This window comes from Rissa tridactyla, chromosome 4 (assembly GCF_028500815.1).
Source record: "Rissa tridactyla isolate bRisTri1 chromosome 4, bRisTri1.patW.cur.20221130, whole genome shotgun sequence".
Taxonomy (NCBI): Eukaryota; Metazoa; Chordata; class Aves; order Charadriiformes; family Laridae; genus Rissa; species Rissa tridactyla.
Window position 1 is genome coordinate 52,257,997 of NC_071469.1, and position 24,819 is coordinate 52,282,815.

The 24,819-nt window shown below is 38.9% G+C and overlaps 1 protein-coding gene across 6 annotated transcripts in view; it reads right to left on the reverse strand.

Annotated features, from left to right (window-relative positions):
• The window catches only part of CD44 (CD44 molecule (Indian blood group)), a 61,304-nt gene that overhangs the window by 14,515 nt on the left and 21,970 nt on the right, over positions 1 to 24,819 (reverse strand). For 4 of the 6 annotated variants that reach the window (XM_054199722.1, XM_054199723.1, XM_054199721.1 and 1 more), the window contains exons 2-8: positions 22,871 to 23,036; positions 18,059 to 18,195; positions 16,554 to 16,625; positions 15,625 to 15,864; positions 13,954 to 14,049; positions 2,854 to 3,033; positions 932 to 1,093 (exon numbers count right to left, since the gene is read on the reverse strand). In XM_054199722.1, the coding sequence (XP_054055697.1) occupies positions 932 to 1,093; positions 2,854 to 3,033; positions 13,954 to 14,049; positions 15,625 to 15,864; positions 16,554 to 16,625; positions 18,059 to 18,195; positions 22,871 to 23,036 (1,053 nt within the window). The remainder of the gene's footprint in view (positions 1 to 931; positions 1,094 to 2,853; positions 3,034 to 13,953; positions 14,050 to 15,624; positions 15,865 to 16,553; positions 16,626 to 18,058; positions 18,196 to 22,870; positions 23,037 to 24,819) is intronic. The other 2 variants (XM_054199726.1, XM_054199727.1) reach the window with 1 other exon arrangement.

Consider the following 24,819-nt stretch of genomic DNA (forward strand, 5'->3'; position numbering starts at 1 on the left):
GTTGCTCAAGACTCTGTGAGTGGTGACAGGTTACAGAAAATGGTTATAATTCATTGTTCTGTTCATGGCAGTCATAAGACTAGGCTTCCTCCCAGAATCAGCTTCAAATTTTGGCATTACTGAAGGACTTTACCTGTTAGAATTAATTTGTGGTGTGGTGTTTACTGAACCCACCACCCACACTGTTCTTCTCTTCTTTATATGCAGGTTAGACTTTATGGTTTTTATTCTAACTGGATCATAAAGAAGAAAATTAAATAGGGTTTTCTGTTTATTTTCATTGTCAGCAGTTTCCCAGCATTGTCTGTTTAAGAAAGGATTAAAGTTACCTTTCCTCTTATTTCAGGAATAAGTCATGTGTTTCTCATATCATGTTTTCAGAACATTTTGATAGTATAAATGGTATGTGTTATACGTGACTGCATCATGATGTTGTGTCATGACAGTTTTGTAAATGCCTTTCTCTCATCATTCTACGAACCAGAGGGACAAAGGTTTCAATGAAATCTATGAAAAGAACACTCTTTCCCAAGATGAATATTCACAAATTAAAAGCATTACCCTGTTGATGCATAAATATACTTAAGTATGAATTCAACTTCATGGTAAAAACAGTTTGGCAATACCAAATAATATAACTTATGTAATGAGCGAGACACAATTCGATAGTCATGCTTCACTAAGGAACAGAAAGCACTAAAAGTGGTATTGGTAAGTAAAAAATAAATGTTTTATACAGAGCTAAAATTGAAAACTTCTATCTTACCACCATGCAGCCAGACCACAGAGAAAACTAATGACCCTATAATTTATATCATTGTCTTAAAGAGATCAGTAAATTACTCTTCTCTACAAGTTCGTGCAATATCTTTCCAGGCCATCTGAGAGGCAGCAGTGATGAAATGTACATAATTGACATTTTTACTAGTACCTGTAGTGGAAGACTCTTTTTGATGATTATTCTCTCTGGAAGGAATAATTCTATCCGTTACAGCAGGTTGTGTGGCATAATCCTCTCCCTTGTCCCAACCTGGATACACCAATGGGTCTTGTGCTGAGTCGTTCTGTTTGGCCCCATGGCTGGAGGCCGTAGCTGTTATGATGATGGTGAAGCAATTATGAACTCAGTATATAAAGATCCATTTCTTATATTATTCTCCTCTTCGGTTCTTGTCTCTATGACAGGCCTTGCTCACATGTCTACTACATTTAATGGCAAAGAGAAGTAAAGCGGATTTGCTTCTCATGCTGGTTTATGTTTAGAAAAGCTGGCTGCTGTCACCATTACGACTGACTCCTTCCTCAAACTGAGCATATGCTTTTCAGAATCAAGATATCTCATTGTTTTTCAAAAGTATTTCCCCGAATCATGCTGTTGACTTTGTATTTGTTGAATATCAAACCAATATGCACTGATGCAGAATTAGGAACAGCAAAGGCAGAAATAACTGTAAGAATATGATCAATCAGTAAGATTTTAATCACAAAATTTGAGTGTATTGACTATATCCATTTTTTACCCCCTCAAAATTTCACTGCTTTATTAGTCGCAGCGTCTCCGGGAAAATTGACAAGGAAGTCTGACAGAGGGGAAGGCTAGCACATGCTGCACATTTATGAATGGTGCACACAATAAATAAGACGGCACTCAAATGGAGAATATTTGATATTGCAGTTATTTAGAAAAATATGATATTGTCCATATCAACCAATCTGCAGCTTTTATTAGACAGTCACAGCAAAAGAGTACCCAATGTAGCATAACCCTCCTTAACACCCCCCAACCCAATCAAAAAAACCCCAAGAAAATCGCCACTGCATGTTAAAATTTTAATTGTGACTAGGCCAAATCATATTATTATAATAGTATAGTATTTATATACATCAGTAATATATTGCACAGTATCAGCATATTTTTAAAGGATGTTGATGAAACACATGGGTTTGATATCTTAGAGGAACGTGGGCTTAGGGACTGCTGAAGCAGTGAGCTACTCAAAACTGCTGATAAGATTACATTTAGTTGAAGGAGTAGATTCATATTATACAGCATGTCATGATATGCTTGTCTTCAGTGGCCTGTATTTGACAATCTGCAAGAGCAGATGATGACTATGTAAAATTCACTGTTGGCAGTGCTTAGTACAGCACATCAGTCACTAACTAGTAAATTTCGTATGCTCCCAGGAACAGAAACTAATATCTGTCAATTTTTAGTTACTACCTTTATAGTATAATTTGATCTTTTGCATTTCAATTGCTTTGACCAATGGAAGAGAGAAGCCTCTCTTTTATTCTACGCTGTGCTTGTTTTCTTCCCTTCATCAGCAGTATCATCTTATCATAGTTGAAAACTGGGATGAGTAGATACTGTAGATAAAAAATTTTGATATAGTTGCCATATTAACAAAAAATGAAAAAAAAAACCAAACAGGTCCAATAATGACTTGCAGCAGGGGAATGAACACAGCTCCCAAATACGTGAAAAGTACAACAGACGTGATTATTTTTCCATTTAAACATTCACTGTTTCCTACAGATACAACCCTGGTAGATAGCCTGTTAAAACCTTGTGACTGCATGACACAGAACACAAAACATAGGAGACGGTTCTGAAATTAATCTACTATAGGTCTTGGCAAGCAATTCAAATAGGAGAGAAAAAAACCCTTACAGGAATAGGTCTGAAGAAGAGAATAATTAAAAAAAATAATGTAACATCAGAATTGCTCAGGTTGATTCACAGAACCTCTGTTACGGCCTCAGAATGCAAAATTGTTAATAAAAAAAAATCCTAAAACTAAATCTTTAGTAAACCCTGCTAATTTACTAAAGCGTGACCTGTAATATTACCTGTATGAGAAGATTCCTTTTCAATATCATTTTCACCTGCAACAGTAAATTCACGTTGTTCAGTACTCCCAGTGGTAGTTGCAGGATTATGTTCTTGACTGATCCATCCATAATGATCACTGTGCAATAGTGGATGTTGGGTTGGTCCTTGACGGTCTCCATTTTCACTTGTAACCAGTGCTGATAAGATGATGATTGAATCAATAATGATCAAAATACCCAACACCAGTCATATTGTCATCTGCATGGTCTACACAAGAAGTGTGCTTGGCTTTTGTGTTTTGACTTTTTTCTTTTAATTGTTGCATTTGAAGTGAAATGGAAGATGAAAGAAAACAGAAGTCCTTTAAAAACCCTATCACACAAAAGCATCACCAGGACTGGAAGAAGATTTAAGTGCACTAGAAATTATCCCAATGGCCAATGGCAGAGAAAAGCTATAGGAGAAGCAGCGACAGAACACATAGAAACAACAGCTTGTATCTCTAGTTCATGTTTACTAATACTAACTTAACTGTTGAGTCTGTGTATTCTGCCTTTATAAAAGTGAAAAAGATGATGAACTTTCTCTTTTGAGTTAATAGCTCAATTACACAATTACAAGGCTGGCTCCAAGGAAATTGTCATTTCTTCTGGAACTGGATGAATGAAATAAGTAGGTTCGTATCTTCAAAGTTGAAAAGCATACTTGTTTTGAACTCAGTAATAATTAAAGCTCTTACTGATAAAATAAATGAATTGCTCACTCTTTAATTTGCTGTTGTTTACATCGCAGAAGATGCAGTCAGAAATCACCTGAAGTACCACCACCATAAGAGATTTTCTAATGAACATTAAAAGGCTTAGAAAAGATACGCCAGAAAAGAAAAGAAGAAAGAATACCTATGACACTGAGATGAGCATTAGAACTCGGTTTGAAATATATTTGCCTTAGGTATCGAATGTTTCGATGAGTGATACATTAAAGATAAAGCAAAGGTTCTTAATCAGAGCATGCCAAGAATGAGCTGGACCTGTTACATATGCCATAAGTCACCATCTGGAGAAACCAACGCTATTTCCCAAAAAGAGCAAAACTGGAGGAATATTTATCTTCACATTCAGGCAATTAAATGTTCATAAAAAGGGCACTCGTGCAAATGTAATTAATTATTTTTGTAATTAAACCAAATACGTATAGAGTATCTTGTAAAAAAAAAGAAAAGTTAAAATTAAGTAACTTATAAATACAACCAATCTAACAATACTTCAGAACTAAAAGATGATTTTTGGGTGATTATAGTACCTGTTCTGATGCCAATCGTATAAACTGTCAGTGTTCAAAACAATCTTGGAACCAGAAAGACAGGTATCTATCTAGCTATCAGAGACAGATTGTATAAATCCAAAGAACTACTACAGGATGTAGAAAATGATTGTTTTTACAGAGGTATAAGAAGGTTTTCCACAGGGTCCAGTGAAATGTATTTCTTTTCAGTAAAATCTAATTTTATGCAATTACAAGGCTGGCCCCCAATCAAGCCATACCTCCAGCCATTCAGTTTTGAACCTCTCCTTAACAGGGTAAAGCCGTGCATTATAGCCAAAAGATCCTAAAAACAAAGCTTATAGCCAGTTATGCTTTTTAAAAAAATTTAACTGGAAACTATTTAGGTACACAGCAAAAATAGCTAGAGAATGCACTCTGTAATCCTTTGCTTATAGCAGTCTTTAGGCTTGAAAAATCATGAGCACACTTTCAGTATCGCAGTTGGCTACTGGCACTAACACTGATAGGAAAATGTTCGCATTCACCTGGAGGTAGTATATTATCCTTTGTAGCACAGTTTCATGTATTTGAATCGCTAAGTCCCTTTTTTGTCTTTTGTCTTCAGATTTTACAATAGAAATTTTGAAGCAGATAAAAGGGAATATATTTTTCTCACCAAGGTGGGTCACTAAATGTTACAATCTGCTCAGTTTTATTACACTACTGGTAGTGCAAGTTTAAAAATCCCAGAGACGTGAGGAGAAGTGGCAAGTAATGAAGACTACATGCAAAAGATAGACTTGAAATGACAGATTAATGTTATAGATGCCACCTCTGAGGGCTCTACTACAAAGGTATTATACTGAAATGAGGCTAATGGCATGGGAATTGCAACCAGCTGCACCATAAGAGTGTCATACTTCACTGAATTATGTCACAAATTTGAATATTATCTGAAATGCTAAATTGCTTTACCCCTGCCCGCAGAGCTAGGATACTGCTCCTCTTCGTCTGTATAGGCAGGGTTCCAATGATCTTGTGTGGAGATTTCCAGAAGTGCTTTGTGTTGTGAATCCACAGCTGTTAGGACAATGGAGGATTCAATGCTGACCATGCTTTACATCTTCCACTATTACTTAACTGTTAGCACGTGCCATAAAGGTGATGGAAATAGCTTAACAGTAGTCTCTCCATTCTTCGTATCAAATCCCTTTACATCAAACCAGTTGTTCTTTTCTTTGCATTTGGACAGATGCAAAGTTTCAAAAGAAGAACGGGGAAAACAAGCAATAGAAGAATAACGTACAGCAGAAGTAGTGCAAAACGATTACAGCAGTTATAGACATTTAAAGTCAAGTTTGAAGAATAATGCTGGATCTAAAGAATATGGTAGATGTCTGAATACATGTAAAACATGCTTGCTAAGTACTCAAGAGGTACTCAGATTCATGTTAAAATATCCACCACTGAGCTCAGAAGCTACAGCCAGCAAAAAACCAAAACCACCTTGACAGCCACCAGGAAGCCAATATTAGTCAAGAAAGTTATAATACAATTGAACAGATAAAACAAAACTTCCACAAGAGTCTATGATTAGAGACTGTATACATTTTCACCCATGGAGCACGCAGACACCACTAGGCCATAGAAGGTAGGTGGAATGCAATGCAACACACAGAATAAGTCACCCATGCAGAGTCTCAAAGATAAATACATTAACACCAGAATACCCAAAGCTTAGGCAAAAGAATAAAAAATCCCAAAGCAAGATGACTTGCTCCTTTTGTATTTTCTTCTAAAAATGAAGAACACTGCTGAAAAAAACACAAATACTCCACTATCTTCAGAAAAAAATAATAAAATGCTTATAAATAATGATTTATAAACACTATTCAGTAAACAAGTGCATAGAGGAAAGACATATTAAGATGGGATCAAAATAAATTAAAGTAAATTAAATTACAGAAAAGGAACGGATTATTATTTTTGTATAAATAAGAGTGTTAGAGTATAGTCATTAATGGCAACATCTATTCCAAAAAAAACCCCCAGGACCGGGACCATTCATGGGTCATAAGGCCCAGTAGCAGACTGCATGCTTCAGTGACACACAGCATTGGGCTTTGATCCTCATATATGGTGGTTTTCTGGTTTTGAGACAAAATGATTTTAGGTATGGATGGCTTTTTTAGCTAAAAAAGAGCTATCAGATGATCACTGTGAGACTATGCATGTCAGAAAAATAAGGCTATGTATTAAAATATCTGAGTTATGGTATTGGATCATGCCTAAACATCTGAGGCCACAAAACAAATGAGATTATGTTAGAAGAGTGCATGGGAAGAGCGTGGAAGATAGTAAATATGAGGCTGTTTTTCTGACATCTCCCAAAGAAAAGGCCACTTGGGGTTTGACCTCCACAATTTGTTCCTGTGTCTTCTTCCACATCCAGGAAGATTACTATTATATAGATGTAGATTACAAATCATATGAACTGGAATTATTTTAACACTGTTTTTCCAAAAAATAAAAATAAACTTTTTTTTTCTTGGAAAATCATGGGTTAATCCATGCATTCAAATAGACATGAAACAGGGAAATGAAGTTTAAGTAGTGACAGAAGAGATTTTCATTCTATCAATATGGACCTCATATGACTTCTCCTATCATAAGAGAGACATTTTTTAAGAAACAATTGATGAGGAGGGCATCCAATTTTCACACAATATATGTGTGGCAAAGGAGGAGGAATATTGGGTAGGAGAGGAAAAAGAAGAAAGAAACCATCCAAAGAGGAAGGAAGTTCCTTACTAGTACTTGGAGCATACTCATCCTTGGCCACACTCCTGTCCCAGCCTGGAAACACTGTTGGGTAAATCATCTCCTCCGAAGAGTCTTCATCATCTGAACCATTGCCACTTGAGGTCGCATCTGCTGTGATGATGTTGAATCTGCCATGAAGCCCTCACCCACAAGGTATTCTGCTGACAGCAGTTATGCTTTCCTGTGTTCTCTACATGCAGCCTTATAGCCACAGAGGAGAGTGTGCCGCACCATGCTGCCCACGGTCCATATCTCCTCCTGGTTCTTCTACCCACAAGGGATTCATCACTCTGCCATGGCCCTGCTGAAGCTGCCCCAACATGGCTCCTGGCCACACTTCAGTGCCCTACGCATGCTTGCAGCACTAACCATATTCTGCCCTCTTCTAGCAGAGTGAGCATAGTGTTGAACTATTGAATAGTGAACTATGGCATAGAGCATAGCGTTGAAAACATTTTCTTCCTTTCTCCCACAAGTCCTTCTCACTGGAATAGTCTACTTCTAAATTGCTTCCAAACCCGAAAGAAGAACAACCCAAGTACATCCTTTATAAAATGACTCACATACTCATCCCTTTCAGACAAACAGAATACTTCCGCAGTACATGGACAATGGGGACAACTGTTCTATCGCTACTAAATGTACAGTCAGTGAGCCATAGCCCAGTACTTTGCTTTTCCCAATTCAAACACATGGTAACAAAAAGCAGTGACGTATACCACACATTCAACCCCCTCCCCAACACTTAATGCTTCTGAACCTTGCCGCCCTGGTGCTCTGGTTATTCAGCCCCTAATCAAAGCACCCTCTTAGCATGACATTCTTTACCCTTGGTGGCTTGCGTGGGCTCTTGCATCTTCTCTCCAGGATTTGACCACCACCAGTGGTTTGAGAACGGATTCCACTGAGCTTGGGTGGTGGCTTTCTCCAGGTTGTCGTGATGAGGCCCTGGAGCTGTTAGGACATGGTTCATTCAACCAAGATCTTGTTACTATTTCTTGAGAAGCATTTTTCTCCAGCAAAGACAAGTCCACCAGCACCAGCACCCTGAGCATGCTCATGCCACTGAGGTGGATGTGAGTGCAAGGCAAATGCATGAACCCATGGCATCATTACATTCCTCAAACACTTAGCCAGATGCAAGCACTAGTGGCAGTCACAAGAAAGAGCATGGTCCCTTGAGAGAAGCTTCAAAAAGCCCTGGGGTTTTTGCTAGACCTTCACATTCAACAAGGTTGATGAGCTCCTCACAGGGTTTGCCAACAGGAGAGATCAGATAGCCTTAGATAGACTCCAGAATGAGGAACATCCACCAAAACTAAATAAAATCACGTTCAAAAGGTGAAAGAAGTATCCATGACAGGCAAAACGACACCCAGAGATAAGCACACCCATTAGTTTAGCCTTTTCTTCTACTGACAACCCCATGAAGCCAATGCTGCCAAGTGCCTGGGTGCAAAACTACAGCCACTGCATTCAAAGACACATGCACTCCCCTTGGCCTAATGCTGTCAGGAAAATCCACACCAGAAACACTTTCCAGTTAGGCGTCAGCATAGCATGGAGAGACAGGTGCAGCTTTACTCCTATCACATTACAAATGCTCAGTATTTTCTCAGAACATAGCATTTCACATAGTAATGTTCCATAGGTTTGTGACAGGCATTTGAGGATAGAAAGAGATTTTTGTTTAGAAAAATTCCAGGAATCTACAGTTGCCTTCTCCACTGTTCTAGGCAAGCCAAATGGGTATTGCCATGCCAATAATTGTGACACTTGTCTAGAGGTTGGAAACTCCCTCCAAAGAGGAATTATTCCTTGATAAACATGCCATGAGGGAAGCCCACAAATCAGACAGGAACGGAGATAAAACATCAATTCTAGAATCAATGGAAGATGATGCTTCTAAGGATATGGACCTCACAAGATCTAAGTGAGGTTCCCTGTTGGAAAGGGAGACGTGTTTGAAACAGGAGTTGATGAGGAGGGCATCCAATTTTCACACAATATATGTGTGGCAAAGGAGGAGGAATATTGGGTAGGAGAGGAAAAAGAAGAAAGAAACCATCCAAAGAGGAAGGAAGTTCCTTACTAGTACTTGGAGCATACTCATCCTTGGCCACACTCCTGTCCCAGCCTGGAAACACTGTTGGGTAAATCATCTCCTCCGAAGAGTCTTCACCATCTGAACCATTGCCACTTGAGGTCACATCTGCTGTGATGATGTTAAATCTGCCATGAAGCCCTCACCCACAAGGTATTCTGCTGACAGCAGTTATGCTTTCCTGTGTTCTCTACATGCAGCCTTATAGCCACAGAGGAGAGTGTGCCGCACCATGCTGCCCACGGTCCATATCTCCTCCTGGTTCTTCTACCCACAAGGGATTCATCACTCTGCCATGGCCCTGCTGAAGCTGCCCCAACATGGCTCCTGGCCACACTTCAGTGCCCTACGCATGCTTGCAGCACTAACCATATTCTGCCCTCTTCTAGCAGAGTGAGCATAGTGTTGAACTATTGAATAGTGAACTATGGCATAGAGCATAGCGTTGAAAACATTTTCTTCCTTTCTCCCACAAGTCCTTCTCACTGGAATAGTCTACTTCTAAATTGCTTCCAAACCCGAAAGAAGAACAACCCAAGTACATCCTTTATAAAATGACTCACATACTCATCCCTTTCAGACAAACAGAATACTTCCGCAGTACATGGACAATGGGGACAACTGTTCTATCGCTACTAAATGTACAGTCAGTGAGCCATAGCCCAGTACTTTGCTTTTCCCAATTCAAACACATGGTAACAAAAAGCAGTGACGTATACCACACATTCAACCCCCTCCCCAACACTTAATGCTTCTGAACCTTGCCGCCCTGGTGCTCTGGTTATTCAGCCCCTAATCAAAGCACCCTCTTAGCATGACATTCTTTACCCTTGGTGGCTTGCGTGGGCTCTTGCATCTTCTCTCCAGGATTTGACCACCACCAGTGGTTTGAGAACGGATTCCACTGAGCTTGGGTGGTGGCTTTCTCCAGGTTGTCGTGATGAGGCCCTGGAGCTGTTAGGACATGGTTCATTCAACCAAGATCTTGTTACTATTTCTTGAGAAGCATTTTTCTCCAGCAAAGACAAGTCCACCAGCACCAGCACCCTGAGCATGCTCATGCCACTGAGGTGGATGTGAGTGCAAGGCAAATGTATCCAAGGCTTTTAGTGTAAGTGAAGTGCGAAACATTCTAGTAAAGTATAAGATTGTGTTACCACCTCTGGAAAGTCCAGTAAAGTCAATGAATTCTGCGCAGAATTTTACATGTGACAGATCAAAATATGTACTGCATTTGAAATATGCCCCAATATTTTGTCAAAAAGCATTCAAAGCTAATAGAAGCATGCACACCACAGAAACTGAAATCCCTCAAGCAAGCCAGTTGATAGTTTAACCTTTCTCTCTGCTGTTATTCATCAAGTAGAGTTTGCAAGAAAAGCTGCACTTCAAGTCATACGCATATTCAACAAAAGAGAGCAAAATCTACTTTAAAATGTTTCTCTGGAAATATTTTTATTCTGGGAATTCCTTGAAAGCAATATTTTTATCAGCTTTTAGACCATCTAACTTCTATATCTTGAAGATGAAGATATCATGGACTCTCTTTCATTAGGAAAAAAAATCTTTAAATAATTAATGCAGAAAAATACCTTGAAGACTTACATCAAAGACAAGAGTTTTGATCAATTTTTGTGCATTATATGAATGCACTGGAGAATGCAACACCTGTGAATCAAAGTTCTAATGATCAACCAGGATAAACTGATGTTCTTCAGTCTGCAGTAGTTATGTTTTGCCTATCTGTAAGCTGCAAATTGTACGAAGTGTATGGAATGAAACTCAGAACCACACCTTTTTCAAAAAGTGAGCTATTTTGGCAGCAAAACCAAACAGATTTTGCCTTTCTGAAAAGCAGTCCTTGACTGAGTAAGTATTTTCTCTTCTCACAGTCACAAATTGCTCCTTAAACTTAGTACTACTAGTACTATTCTGGCACTGGTGTCAGAAAATAGGAAAGTTGGACATTCAAAATCTGACCCCTGAGCAACAGACCATCAAAACCCAAGTGGTCTCAGATTCGGAGCTTTGGGATGGAACTGCGAACAAAATGATAATGCCAAAAAATTGGTTAAGAAGAAAATAACTGAATAACTAAATAATTGCCATCTGACTTGCTGTAATCACAGCAAAATTCAGACCTCTACCTGCTTTCCACAACAAGCCTTAGGAGCTCATTTTCTGAAGTGACGAATATGTATTCATGGCTTCCTTCCACGTACAAAATACCCATGCAGATGCTTTCCTGTCAGATCAGCCAAAGTATGGTCATAAGACTGTTTTCATTGATGAGATTTTTTTTCAGGGAATGCTCCAAACCAAATAAAATTAAAATCTACAAAGGCATAAAAGCATCTATGGATGAACTAAACCAGTTGCAGTTACTTGCAGTTACTGTTTGAGTAACTAGCTCTGGTAACTTAGGGAAGTAGCTCATCGATCAGCAACAGAATTTTATGACATCTGATCCATGGCACATCTACAGATGAATCATAACTTGTTAATAAAAAAAAGCAAAACTGTTTCAGCCAGGAGAAAAAATCAATGGCAAAGCCCCGTCAGTGTATTAATCTGGACCATGAACTTGATGGAGAACATCACCAAAAATGTTCAAACCCAGAGCAATAATTAAAGGGAATCATCTGAATAAAAAGGAGCTGTGGCAGTTTCCCACTTTAAAACCATATCAAAGAAGTGTTTTGATCAAGCTAGATCAAGCTTTTCACCAAGCCTTAAGTTTACAAATTGTGTGTAGTATAGACGGAAAGCCACCAGTTTTATTTCTCACTTTCACACACTATAGAATTACATAGATGCATTTTTAGCCATCTATCTGAAGATCTGTGTTGAATAGTTTTCTTTACATATTTCTTAATTTTCTACTTTCCTGTCTGTGGGATTTTTCTCTGAGAAATTCAATCATGGGCAGGATATTCCAATGAACCTGCACTGTTGCACAATGTAAATAGCAGACATTAGGGCATGGCTTTATCTTCTTTTTTGTTTGTTCTCCATGTAACTTTCACCTATGCTACTAAATATTTGATGATTTCTCATGGAGATGCGTAGTTTATACTTAACTTCTGAAAGGAGTGCTAAATTACTCATTCGTTTGTAATGCAGTAAAATTAAATGAAATGGGTCTGTTTGGCTTTAAAGTGATGTCACTGAGTAATAGCTAAAGCTATCAATAAAGCCCAGGTGCAGTACCTTCACAACCTTTTTTTCCAGAGAATCAATCTATCAACCCTAAACCAAGAAGAAATCATGCCAATGTTATCACTTCTGTCGTACACATATATCAGTATTGATGTATTTTATTACATAGCTCTGTAGTTATTTTGATGTTTTAAAATCTTAAATAACACTAGCTTTCCCCCTGTAATATAGTCATGCCCATGAGAGAGAGATCTGTTAGCAACAGGAAGGGACATATGTATTTAGGATCAATACATTTGATAATCAAGTAGTAAAAGGAAAACAGAAAGCTTTACTGCCTAGAAACAATGCACAAGTTTTTGCAATGGGTACAGAAATATCTGTACAAGGCAGCACTAAGTCACACGTGCATACAAAAGCAAATAAATATGAAGGAAAAATCACCACCAGAGTCAACCGTACAAACTCCCCACTGTTACCAGGTGGGACTCCCCACCGCCTACCCCACGCTTTCCAGGCAGTACTTTGTAGCAAAACCTTTCACTCAAAACAAGCATCAGGAAATTCTCTACTTGCTTTCAAGGTTTAGGGGAAAATGAACCGGATATTTCTTTTTTCCATCTACATATTTATAAGGTGTTACTAACCTTCACATGCTCTGAGACAAGATGCTTGGTTGAATGATTTGTCTTTTAGTGAAGTTTTTGCTAACTGTGTAAGAGTTCTTACTCTTACCCTGTGAGTTCTAAGTACTGTAACAAAGACACCATCCCTCAAAGTCACATAGACCATTTGGCCATCTATCAGCAACCAACAAACAATTAAGCAAAATGCTTACTACCACAGGCTTCCATGGTGGTAAAAAAAAGAGTCAGCAGGAAGAAACTTTCATTTCTATCAGTTCAGTCTTTACTACATCATGCCTCTGTAGATCTCCTCTGTATAATTAAAATGCTCGCCCTTTAGTTGACTTTAATTTTTGGGGCAAAGATCTTTAACAATCTAAACTTAAGAACTAGATAGGTACGGTTCCACTTTAAACATGTAAGATGACTTTAAAAGTGTTTCATTTGCTGTAGCTGCTGTGCACTCCATATTTGAGAAAAACATCTCAAGCAATTTTTCCCACTCAGTACAGCTATTTAAGAACAAAGCAGAGAAAATGGCTACTGTTCTTTGGAGCCCTCAAAGCCTGTAGAGCCACCACAGGCCCCAGTTTTTTCTCACACATATTGCCAACAAGAAGGATGAAATTAGTTTTTGCAGTGCACAAGTGGCTTGGCAATTGGAACTGATACTTAAAGCACTGCTTTGGTGAGCGAGGCCATGGGTTTGGCGTGGGTTGCCCACATTCACAACCATAAATATATTAGAATCACAGACACTTTCATCACAAATTGACAAAAATGCCCTTTTCTACATCAGAAATAAATTGACTTCAAGTGATAACTGGTTGCACTAATTTGTGGTGCCTCATGGAGTAAATGTGATAAAAAAGCAGTGAGAAATACAAAACAACAGCCTTTCTGAACTCATATATAAGCATTGATGTAAACATACAGTAAATGTTTTTGCTCCCCTTGTCCCACAGAGTGAATTTTATTTCTGACTTACTTAACCAGTCTGGAAAGTACTGCCTTTCAACGTTTTTCCAAAATTGCAGGTGATGTATACTTCACCACTTACCAGAATGCTCTGCTGTAAGAATAAAGCAATTTTAATGCAATCTATATTTGATGTAGTTATTATAATACATAAATCTTACTAGTACTCGCAGGATATTGTCCACCATCTTTTGCAGGAGAATTATCAGCTGCTGTCACCAAAGGGATGTCAGGTGATACAGGAGAAACTTCGTCATCTGTATGGTGATGGATGAATAATTACTATTTCATTAGCTGAATTGCTACTCATTATTCACAACTACTTTGATTATTCTATACTGCAAGCTTCATTCCTTCATTTGTTGGTCCAAGGGAGAAGAAAGATACAGACTAGGTTCTTCAAATAATTCAGTGCCAAATAGCCTTACTTCACTAAATAGTAAGGATATCACCAAAACAAATAATTTCAGGAGGGAAATGTATTAAAATGGTAATGAACATTCTGGCAATGACCTGTTCATGTGATTCAAGCTCTAATTGTACCTATATACCAATCCCCCATCTGGACAGGGATTCTAGAACAATGAGTGGAGTTATTTGTATTCCCCTCTTTAATGAGATATATTCTCAGTTTTAGTCCAAAAATCTAAACTCCGCATCTAAGTAGAGTTGATAAGAGTTGTCACGGCAAGCAACTGAAACACATGGCATACAACTTGGGGAATGGCTCTGACCCTAGTTTGTTAGAACCAGAAAGTTAGGATTTACCTTTTTTTATGCTAATTACATGGAAAAACTAGCATAACATGTCATGAGTATACCACAAATGAAAAGTAATTTTATAATCCTAATGCTTCTCCTCAATCTTTTTTTTTTTTTTTTAAATGTCAGTATTTATTGAGGATATTATTGAGGATAATGATGCAAACTACAGATATCCTTCACTGGAAAGTTATTGGTGATTTTTGGTGATTTGATAAAAAGCCTGTAGTAAGAGGTCACGCAGTAAACTTTACTATATTTAGAGGATTAATTATATTTGTATCCCTTAGGTTCAATGGGAACTAGTCTTTCAGACCTCTGATAATTTCAGCCACACAAGTAACATAAAAGATGAAATAAAATACATGCCACTTTCACAAGAAAGCAAGATACACTTGCAAGCCACTCTAATTCACTAATTCTCCACAGTGCAGAGTGCCCTAGACAAGCATGTGGCATTTGTATTTGGTAGGGCTTCATGAAAATAGAATTTGGGTTTACCACCTAAACGAAGAAGATGCTGATAACATTTTAGTTTGACATTTTCATCTCTCTATGCATTCTGTAATATGCTGTAGTAAGAAGATGTCCTAAAAAACCCCCTGTATTTGTACAAAGAGAAATCACTTGTACTGTAAACTCCTCCTTGTTCTTATTACCTAATGTCAATTCATCCTTTTAGAGAGCAGATAAGAATCTTTTATCATTATCTTTATATACCCATACCTTCAGCCTCACTAACCTCTCTGTGTTCACTGCTAGATATGGTTTTGAGCCTTTAATGAAATAAATATTTTAATAAGAACAAGAGCAAATTCTTAGAACCGTCTATTCTCAACATTCTGGCAACATCTGATATGTGGCTGCTTTGTACTCCCATGCAACCAAAAAAATCCTTAGAAATCCAGAATGCTTCTGTTTTCTTTCAAAAATACACATTCTCCTTTTACTTCTGCAGGATACAAATTAGAGATGATGCTTCTCCTTCCCTCATGATCTCCTTTAACCAGCAATGTAGTCCTTCACTCAGTTATTATAAAGAGAATATAGTGGCAACCTACTGTCCTTACCAGCATCTTTCCTAGGAATTTCTTTTTCACCCCCTCCAGAAGAATGATCTGGCAGCTGTGAGACTGGAGTAGCACTTCCATAATATGAGGAGCTGGATTTCCCAATGGAGGTATCCATGGGAGTTGTGTCATGTGTTGATCCACTACCTACGTTTTCATCATCTGCACCTGAGGTTGAGGACTCTCCGCTATGACGTGTGCCATCTGCATTGTAACGTGAGCCATCTGCATTGTCAATGACTGTTGGAAAGAGGAAATTAAGCAGCTGATAATATGAAGGAGCTACATAGTTATATTTCAGTAACGCTAAACAGTTTAAGTCCTACAACAAAAAACTAAAGAGTTGTGGATTAGTATCAGTTCATCCACTTTTGCCATCCTATCTAATGCGTCTAAATCATACATCACTAAATTATATCTAATGTATATACGCTAATGTATATATTTGTCCAACATATAGGGCCTACTCTGCATCAAATATTTTGATATTTTGATCAGACAGTTTGATTTTGAACATAAAATCTCGGCCTCTGTTCAGTCAATCAGAATTTTAGAATTGGGATAAAAAATTTATTATGAGAGTTTTCTTCCAATTCCAGCTGCTTTTCTAACCAGCAGCTCAAATGAGATGGAGAAAGGTTGCTGTCTTAAGTAAAGTTCTATATGTCAAAGAAACATTAGCAGCTCTGAGGTGCTAAAAATGACAAATACCTATATAAAAAATGTTTGGTAGCACCTCCAGACAAACCAAGCTCCATAGTATTTAGGGGAAGACAAGTGATCAGTTGCTTTAACTGCTGTCAAACATCTGTCTACTTCTTTTTCCTATGCTTGGCTTGATTTTTAATATTAGCAATTGTTTCTGTAAAAAAAGATAACCAGATCCTAAAAACGAAACAAGTGGCAGGTTCTTCTAATCAATACAGTACCTATTTCACCCTGATTATTGAGGAAAGAAGTATCTAGGCTTTCAATTGGCTCGCATGCTTTGTCCCTCGTTTCTGTAAAAGAAGGAAAAATAGAGAATATCAATTTGAGAAAACTGAGAAAAAAAGTCACATGTACACCCATAGTAATTGTATATAATCACAAAATGTCAGCTTCGGATGTGGACAATAAAAAACTAATTTCCAAATCAAATGTTATTCACTGATCTACCTGTGTTCCCTTTTCGCTCCTACCCAGGCGAGCCACTTCAAGATTGTTCTGTCAGCTAACGATGAATTTCTCCATTTCCATAACCATTCCAGAAAATGGTTGCAATCAATGTCAGTTAAAATAGCCCGATGATGCAGTTGCAATGCAGACAGTCCCACTGTCTTGGCGGCAGTGGCAGCTCTAATCATTTTTAGCTGGAGGGACCCTGTCCCCTCCATGGAGGGCTCTGCACGGGCAGAGGGTGCCCTGGTTTGGTGAGCACTGCTTCCTCCAGCGGGCTGCATTGCCACGCTCGGGGCCAGTGTGTGAGCCACCTGCTCACAGTGCCAGAAGGGAATCAGACTCGTGAGGAGTTATAAAGCTCTGGTGGGGATGGACATCACTGTAGCGGGAGAAGAGTCATCTGTGGGTGACAGGGGATGGTAGCTCACATAATACCATGCCAATGCAAAGATGATTTTTAATGATATGACCACCACAAAATCAAAAAATGTCACTGTCACTCAAATCATCAATGACTTTTGCCTACGGTTTTCTATAAGGTATGCTTCCACTGTGAACATAAAAATCTACTGAAATTGAAGACACTTGAACTTAGTCCAGATTTTATCTTCGAATACTGTGCTCAGCATCTGTCACAAGATTATCTACATTTTCCTAATAATTTAGTAAAATATTTCCAACAATTAAAAAGTTCAAAACCTTAGAAGAAAGCAGTCTGCTTCCAACATGCATCACTATCTAATTGCCTAATGTCTGAACGGAGATTTGCCACAGAGAAAATACTGGATGAACCTGCAAACAGGAGAGCAGCAGCCATGTCCGTGGGCCTGGGATGGCCACCCTGGGGCTTGGAGCTGCTGCAGGTGGCAGCCCTCCTAGAATCCCTTAACACAAATAACTGCTGTTCACCATAAAAGCTCACGCGTGCATGAACAGAAGAGCTGAGTGCCATCGCCTACAACAGTTGTCTTTCAGATTCACTGCTGCAGTGGTTCACTGCACCAAGCCATTATAATGAACCGTTCTGAAGCTACTAATATAGTTCCAAGGGCAGAAAAAGGTTTAGTTCAAAACACACTAATGACAAAATGGGTCAAATTCACTGCTGATATTACAGATACACTTCCAGAGGCTGACAAAATGTATTTCTTCTCAGCTGAAAAACAGATGATATTTAATATAGAAGCCCTCACACCAGTACCTTAAATAGGAGATTACATACGTTATTGTTAGTTAATCTGTATCTGAAATACATCATAAAGCATATACATACCTGTTGCATTGTAACAGTATGCATCATACCGACCAGTTGTGTTCACTGAAAGTTTGTAAACGCCAGTGTGATTTGCTGCACAAAGATGATAGGGATTGATTCGTGGGATAACAATATGCCCCACTACAAAACCATACCTGTGATAAACAGAGGAAAATACATCTTATTACATATTGTAGCAAATGGCATAAATGTTCTAGATATCTCAAACATGAAAAAGCTATGAAGAAGCCATTCTTTTCATCTTACATTATTTTTAAAAAGTCCATGTGTTTATGCATACTTTTTGTATATGAAAGGTGTTCCTTTCTCACATCAGTCATTAGACTCCATCAGACTCACATCAGACATCAGTCTCCAGCCACTCAACACCATTTTGCATGTAATTTCTAGAGCTAAACCCATTTTAATTAACTGAACATCTTATTATCTAGGATGATCGGTTCCAGAGCAAGGCAATGAAAGACTCGGAGGCAAGTGCACTTTTTATTCAGTGTGAGATTGTATCACCTGACACTAAAGACCTGGGGAAAAGGACTTGGGGGTACTCATGGATGAAAAGCTGGACACGAGCCAACAGTGCACGCTTGCAGGCCAGAAAGCCAATCGCATCCTGGGCTGCATCAAAAGAACTGTGGCCAGCAGATGGAGAGAGGTGATTCTCCCCCTCTACTCTGCTCTCATGAGACCCCACCTGGAGTACTGTGTCCAGCTCTGGAGCCCTCAGCACAAGAAGGACATGGACCTGTTGGAGTGGGTCCAGCGGAGGGCAACGAAGATGATCAGGGGGCTGGAGCACCTCTCCTATGAAGACAGGCTGAGAGAGTTGGGGTTGTTCAGCCTGGAGAAGAGAAGGCTCCGGGGAGACCTTATAGCGGCCTTCCAGTACCTGAAGGGGGCCTACAAGAAAGCTGGGGAGGGGCTGTTTGCAAGGGCATGTAGCAATAGGCTGAGGGGCAATGGTTTTAAACTAGAGCAGGGCAGGTTTAGATTAGACATTAGGAAGAAGTTCTTTACAATGAGGGTGGTGAGACACTGGAACAGGTTGCCCAGAGAGGTGGTGGAGGCCCCATCCCTGGAGACATTCAAGGCCAGGCTTGAGGCTCTGAGCAACCTGATCTAGTTAAAGATGTCCCTGCTTACTGCAGGGGGGTTGGACTAGATGACTTTTAAGGGTCCCTTCCAACCCAACACATTCTATGATTCTTTTTTTCTTCAGGGAGTCACATTTTCTTGACTTTAGGCATAATGTACAGCTCAGTGATGTTTCACACAGAAATTTTGGGGCTCAATTTATAGTACCTGAGCAAATTTAGAGAATGATTCTAAGACACATCGCTTTCTGTAAAAGCTGACAGCTTAGTAAAATATTCAGATACAACACTCATTCATCCACAAATTCTTACCGTATCTTTCAGTTGAACAATGTGGCTATTGTGTATAAAGCTTACACTTTTCAGTGACGACTGTGGTTAACAGAACTACATAATGCACAATGTGTTATTACTGTTTTGCAATCCTGTAACACTTGGTTAACTCCAATGTACTTAGCTGGGAGGTGTGATAGAATGGTAATGAGAACTGAGGTTTGGTTTGGGTACCATTTATCAGGGAGCAGTAAATTTCATAGCTTTGCAGTTTTTTATCTGTGGCCCCCATTCCAGTTACGTGTCTAATGTGCAGATACTTGCAATTCTGAAACTCTCTTGTAAGTGGAATCATAAACTGCTCTACTCACAATTCCAGCTGAGCCTATGATGTTGACACTTAATCATCCATTAATCATCACGTGTTATGGTCTGTTGATTCATCTTATTCATTCACAATTCTACATGTATTTTGATGATTGCATGTAGTATATTTTTTCTCTTCTACTCAAGCTCGGTAAGAGCCTAGCCTTAATGACACGGACTTCTAGCACAGGATCAGCAAAAAGTAAGAGGGTGGAAGGGCTGACCAGAAGCAAGGGAGAAATAAACCCTATCTATACGCCTTACCTGTCCAAATCTGTCGTCTGCTAAAATGTGAATTAGGGAGAATTGTATCATTAATGAAAAACTACAGCTCCCCACTGCAAAAAACATTTCCCTCTACCTCTTCTTTCAATTATCTTTATATTTCAACTTCAGAAATTACTTTCCATATTGCAGAATGAGCGATTAGCAATTAGCGACTGTTAATTGCTAGCACTAGAAATCTCTACTGCTAGGCATTTAGTTAGGGTCCTTAGTCTCTGCTTATTGTGTAGCGCTGGACAATTCAAAATTCTGAGTATGTTCATATGCTAATGTTAGAGAAAGAACATGCCTACTATGTTACGCAGGACTTCTCCCTCAGAGTAAAGAATTGTCTAAAGTCTTTATGAGGTACTATTTTAAATGACATTCCTACTTCTCATGGAAGGATCTTCTGAGAATTATCTCCCTGGCACTATTGTCCACCTCTTTCACCACTGTGCAGGGCATAATGCTTGTGAGAGTGAATGTGCCATACGCCGTCATCAATGGCAGCGCATGGCATTTATATGTATAAGAAGGTTTTCAAGGCACTGCACATGCACCTTTCCATGATTACAAATTCTTTGTATGGATCCTATTAATTTGAAAGGAGCTTTATTCAATTCTCATAGGCTTGCAAGTCAGAAGGAAAGAAGATGTGTGCATTAGGCATTAAAGAAGTAAAGCACCACTGACTAAACTGAAATGAAATTCAGTTACAGCTGGGGTTACAACATTGGTGGATAACAGAAGAGCAACTGACATCATCCACCTGGACTTGTGCAAAGCACGCGACATCCTTATCATGGATTTGACAGATGGACCACTCGGTGGATAAGGAATTGGATGGATGGCTGCACTCAAAGAGTTGCGGGTCAACGGCTCAATGTCCAAGTGGAGACTAGTGACGAGTGGTGTTCCTCAGGGGTTGGCACTGATACCAGCGCTGTTTAATGTCTTTGTTGGTGACACAAACAGTGGGACTGAGTACACCCTCAGCAAGTTTGCTGATGACACCAGGCTGTGTGGAGTAGTCAACACACTGGAGGGAAGGGATGCCATCCAGAGGAACTTTGATGGGCTTGAGTGGTGGGCCTGTGCAAACCTCATGAAATTCAACAAGGCCAAGTGCAAGGTCCTGCACGTGGGTGAGGGCAATCCCAAGCAGAAATACAGGCTGGGTGGAGAACAGATTGAGAGCAGCCCTGACAAGAAGGACTTGGGGGTGTTGGTGAATGAGAAGCTCAACATGAGCTGGCAATGGTTGCTCGCAGCCCAGAAAGCCAAATGCGTCTTGGTCTGCATCAAAAGAGGCACGGCTAGCAGGCCAAGGCAGGTGATTCTGTCCCTCAGCTCTGCTCTCGTGAAACCCCACCTGGAGTACTACATCTAACTCTGGGGTCCCCAACACAAGAAGGATATGGACCTGTTGGAGCGCGTCCAGAGGAGGGCCACAAAGATGGTTAGAGGGCTGGAGCACCTCTCCTGTGGAGGCAGGCTGAGAGAGTTGGGGTTGTTCAGCCTGGAGAAGAGAAGGCTCTGGGGAGACCTTATAATTAAAGGGGACCTACAGGAATGATGGGGAAGGACTCTTTATCAGGGAGTATCGTGATAGGACAAAGGACAATGGTTTTAAACTGAAAGAGGGTAGACTGTGATTAGGTATTAGGAAGAAGTTCTTTACTGTAAGGGTGGTGAGACCCTGGAACAGGTTTCCCAGAGAAGCTGTGGATGCCCCATCCCTGGAAGTGTTCAAGGCCAGGTTGCATGGGGCTTTGAGCAATCTAGTCTAGTGGAAGGTGTCCCTGCCCATGGCAGGGGGGTTGGAACAAGATGATCTTTAAGGTCCCTTCCAACTCTAATCATTGTATCAAATAATTCACAGGAAACAGTTGCAAGCAATATTGATGCTAGTACTATTTCTCCTGGTACCAAAATGAAAGTCTTAAAATTTTTGAGAAATGTCCACTGAACTTTTCCAATCCAGTCAGTTAGAAGATAAATTCCATTTCTCCACGGTTGCTGTTTATTTTAGATTGTAATAAAGTTAAAAATCTACTGAAATTTATTTCAAATCTATTATGGTTTACCAACATGCATCTATGTCATTTTATTGAAAAAAATAAAAACACAGCACAAAAACACCCTTCAAATTTACATCTCCTGAGTTCAGTCTCTTTTCTGCATAGGAATGTTTAGGATGACTTGCATAATAAGTGTATTGTGTATCTTGTAAAGCAAGATCAGATGATAATCTAGTCTGATATATAGAAAGACCATAGGACTGTCCTGACTTGAGACTTGACTACTGTTTGAACAGAGGTCATCCTTGGGGAAAATATTTTATCTTGATGAAATTTTGGTGTGACAAAGAATCTACTACAACCCTTGTACGTTGTTTCAGCCAATAATTATTATTGTATCCAAAATACAATATTTTGTTGTATTAGTAGTCACTTAATTTTCTGAAACTTATCTTACCAATTTATCAGTGATACAGTATGATCTGAACATCTTCCTGATTAGTTTATTAGTTTTATCAATCTTTTGTTATCTTTAGATTTTAACTGGAAGAGGTCATGATCTTTTAAAGATAATTGGTAAAAAGTATATGCAGTCAAGGACGTAGTTATTACTGGACCCAGAGCAAACATGCACATGCTCAAAGATGTTTTGCTCATCACAGAATACAACTCACTTGAGGACTGATATGGCCATCTAATTAACAGATATATGAAGTCAACAGTAATTATTACACTATAGCATGGATGGATGGACTTGTAATGATACATTATTTTTTCAATAATTTCTTTACCTGCAAGTTTCAAATCCAAGTTCATGAGCTTTCTTCAACTGCTCTAGTGTTGACAAGGTACTATTGAGAGCTCTACAAAGTTCGACTGCTTCTGATCGTGTGAGACTGTAACGACCGTTTTTCTCAACATGAAAAACTCCTCCATATCTGCAACTTACATTGAATTCTGTTATTGAAAGAAAGGGAAAAAAAACAAATTACAAATTGTTGGACTTAATGCTTCGCTGAAGACCTGGAAATTATTTATTTTAAACTATAGTGCTTTCAATGCAAAACCAAGCATAAACAAGTAGCAGCTACCAATTCATTCAGAAAGAGAGCTAGCACTTTCAATCGCCTTCTTCATATTTCCTTCTTTGAGGTGAGACACAAGCCAAATCTTCAGCCTTTCCAAAAACAGCAATACAACACACTTTTGTGAGGTATGTAACACTTTTAACATATCATTAACAATAACACGCAGAAGATGTAAATACACTGTGACAGTCTCAGAAGCCACATTACTGCAAAACTAACTGAATATTCCAGTGTATTTTGAAAACAAATGAGTTCATTCATAAAAGAATTCTTTAAAGATGAAATGGTGTATAATCAGAGCCTATATGATCATAAGGCTCCTTAACTATCCCATTGTGATCCCTTCACAGTGAATCCTTTTAAATGAATATATATATCAATCTCCAGTTTCACAACTAGTTTAAGCAACATGTTCCTATTATTAGCTAGACAAAAGCAGAAAGCCTTCATTGGTTTGATGTTGCATGATCTATCTGAGACAAAAACTAAGTAAACTGCACATATATTCTGAACTAGAACAACATTATGCTGTTAAATACTCCCTGAAAGATAATCTTTAAGCTCATCTTATTCAACCTGCTGGGGCAGATAGAGAAGCATGCAATACACACTCTAAGCATTCATATGGATGAACTTCATGCTCCCTGATCATTCATCTTGACAATATTTCCCTCCATTTTGAAAGGCTTCCTCTTGCTGAGCTCTCACTGACACACAAGCATCCTACTGCCAACCCTCGTCAGAGTTTCAGTATGTACTGCAGTAAACTTATTTAATTTTAAATGAAGCCATAGATGGATTTTAATTTAATAATATTCTAAAGATTTGCACATGGACATAATTTCCATTGGCAAGCAGTATGAGGATAAAAATAATGAACAAAATAAAAACAAGTTAGATGCCACAGTTATGTTGTGCAATTTGTTTTCTGGCCTTCAGCCTGGGAACCCTGAACAAGCAGTACATGCAAAGCTACATTCAAAGCTAATTCACTACAGACATTGAATGAAAGGTACAAGGGCTAGAAGCTCTGAAGAGATCATACCCCATCCATCTTTATGTTGGAAAGATACTGCCTACACAATGCAGCAGGTATAGTGGGAAAATACTATAATCCAAGGACAGGCTGTGACTCAGTAAAATGAAAGCAAAAACCCCCATTTGTTTATTTTATTTTTAACAGAAACAGCTGAGAAAGAGAGAAGGAGAAGGAGAAGGAGAAGGAGAAGGAGAAGGAGGAGAAGGAGAAGGAGAAGGAGAAGGATTATCACGTGTGGAGAAAACAGGGAAAGATCAGAATGCTTCAAAGCGACACGAAGTTAATTTTGCTCCTGCCCCACCTTTCCCTCAAGAGAAAAAAGTCGCTGCAACTCCAGACTAGAATGACAACTGCAAAGCACAGTTAATTGAAGTAGCCTATTATCACCAGTGAAGAGAGAAGTATGACTCATTTTTATCTTAATTTTAACGGGAGTTCCACGTGCAAGAAAGAGAAAAACAGACCAGTCTTCCCCAAATATTAAAAGGGGGTGACTCTACTATCTATTTGAAATTAAAGATGCCATATAATTTTTTCCTAAAAGACACAAAATAAAATTAATGCACATTTGCATTGACACATTTTATGTGAATAACAAGCAAGCTTCCTAATG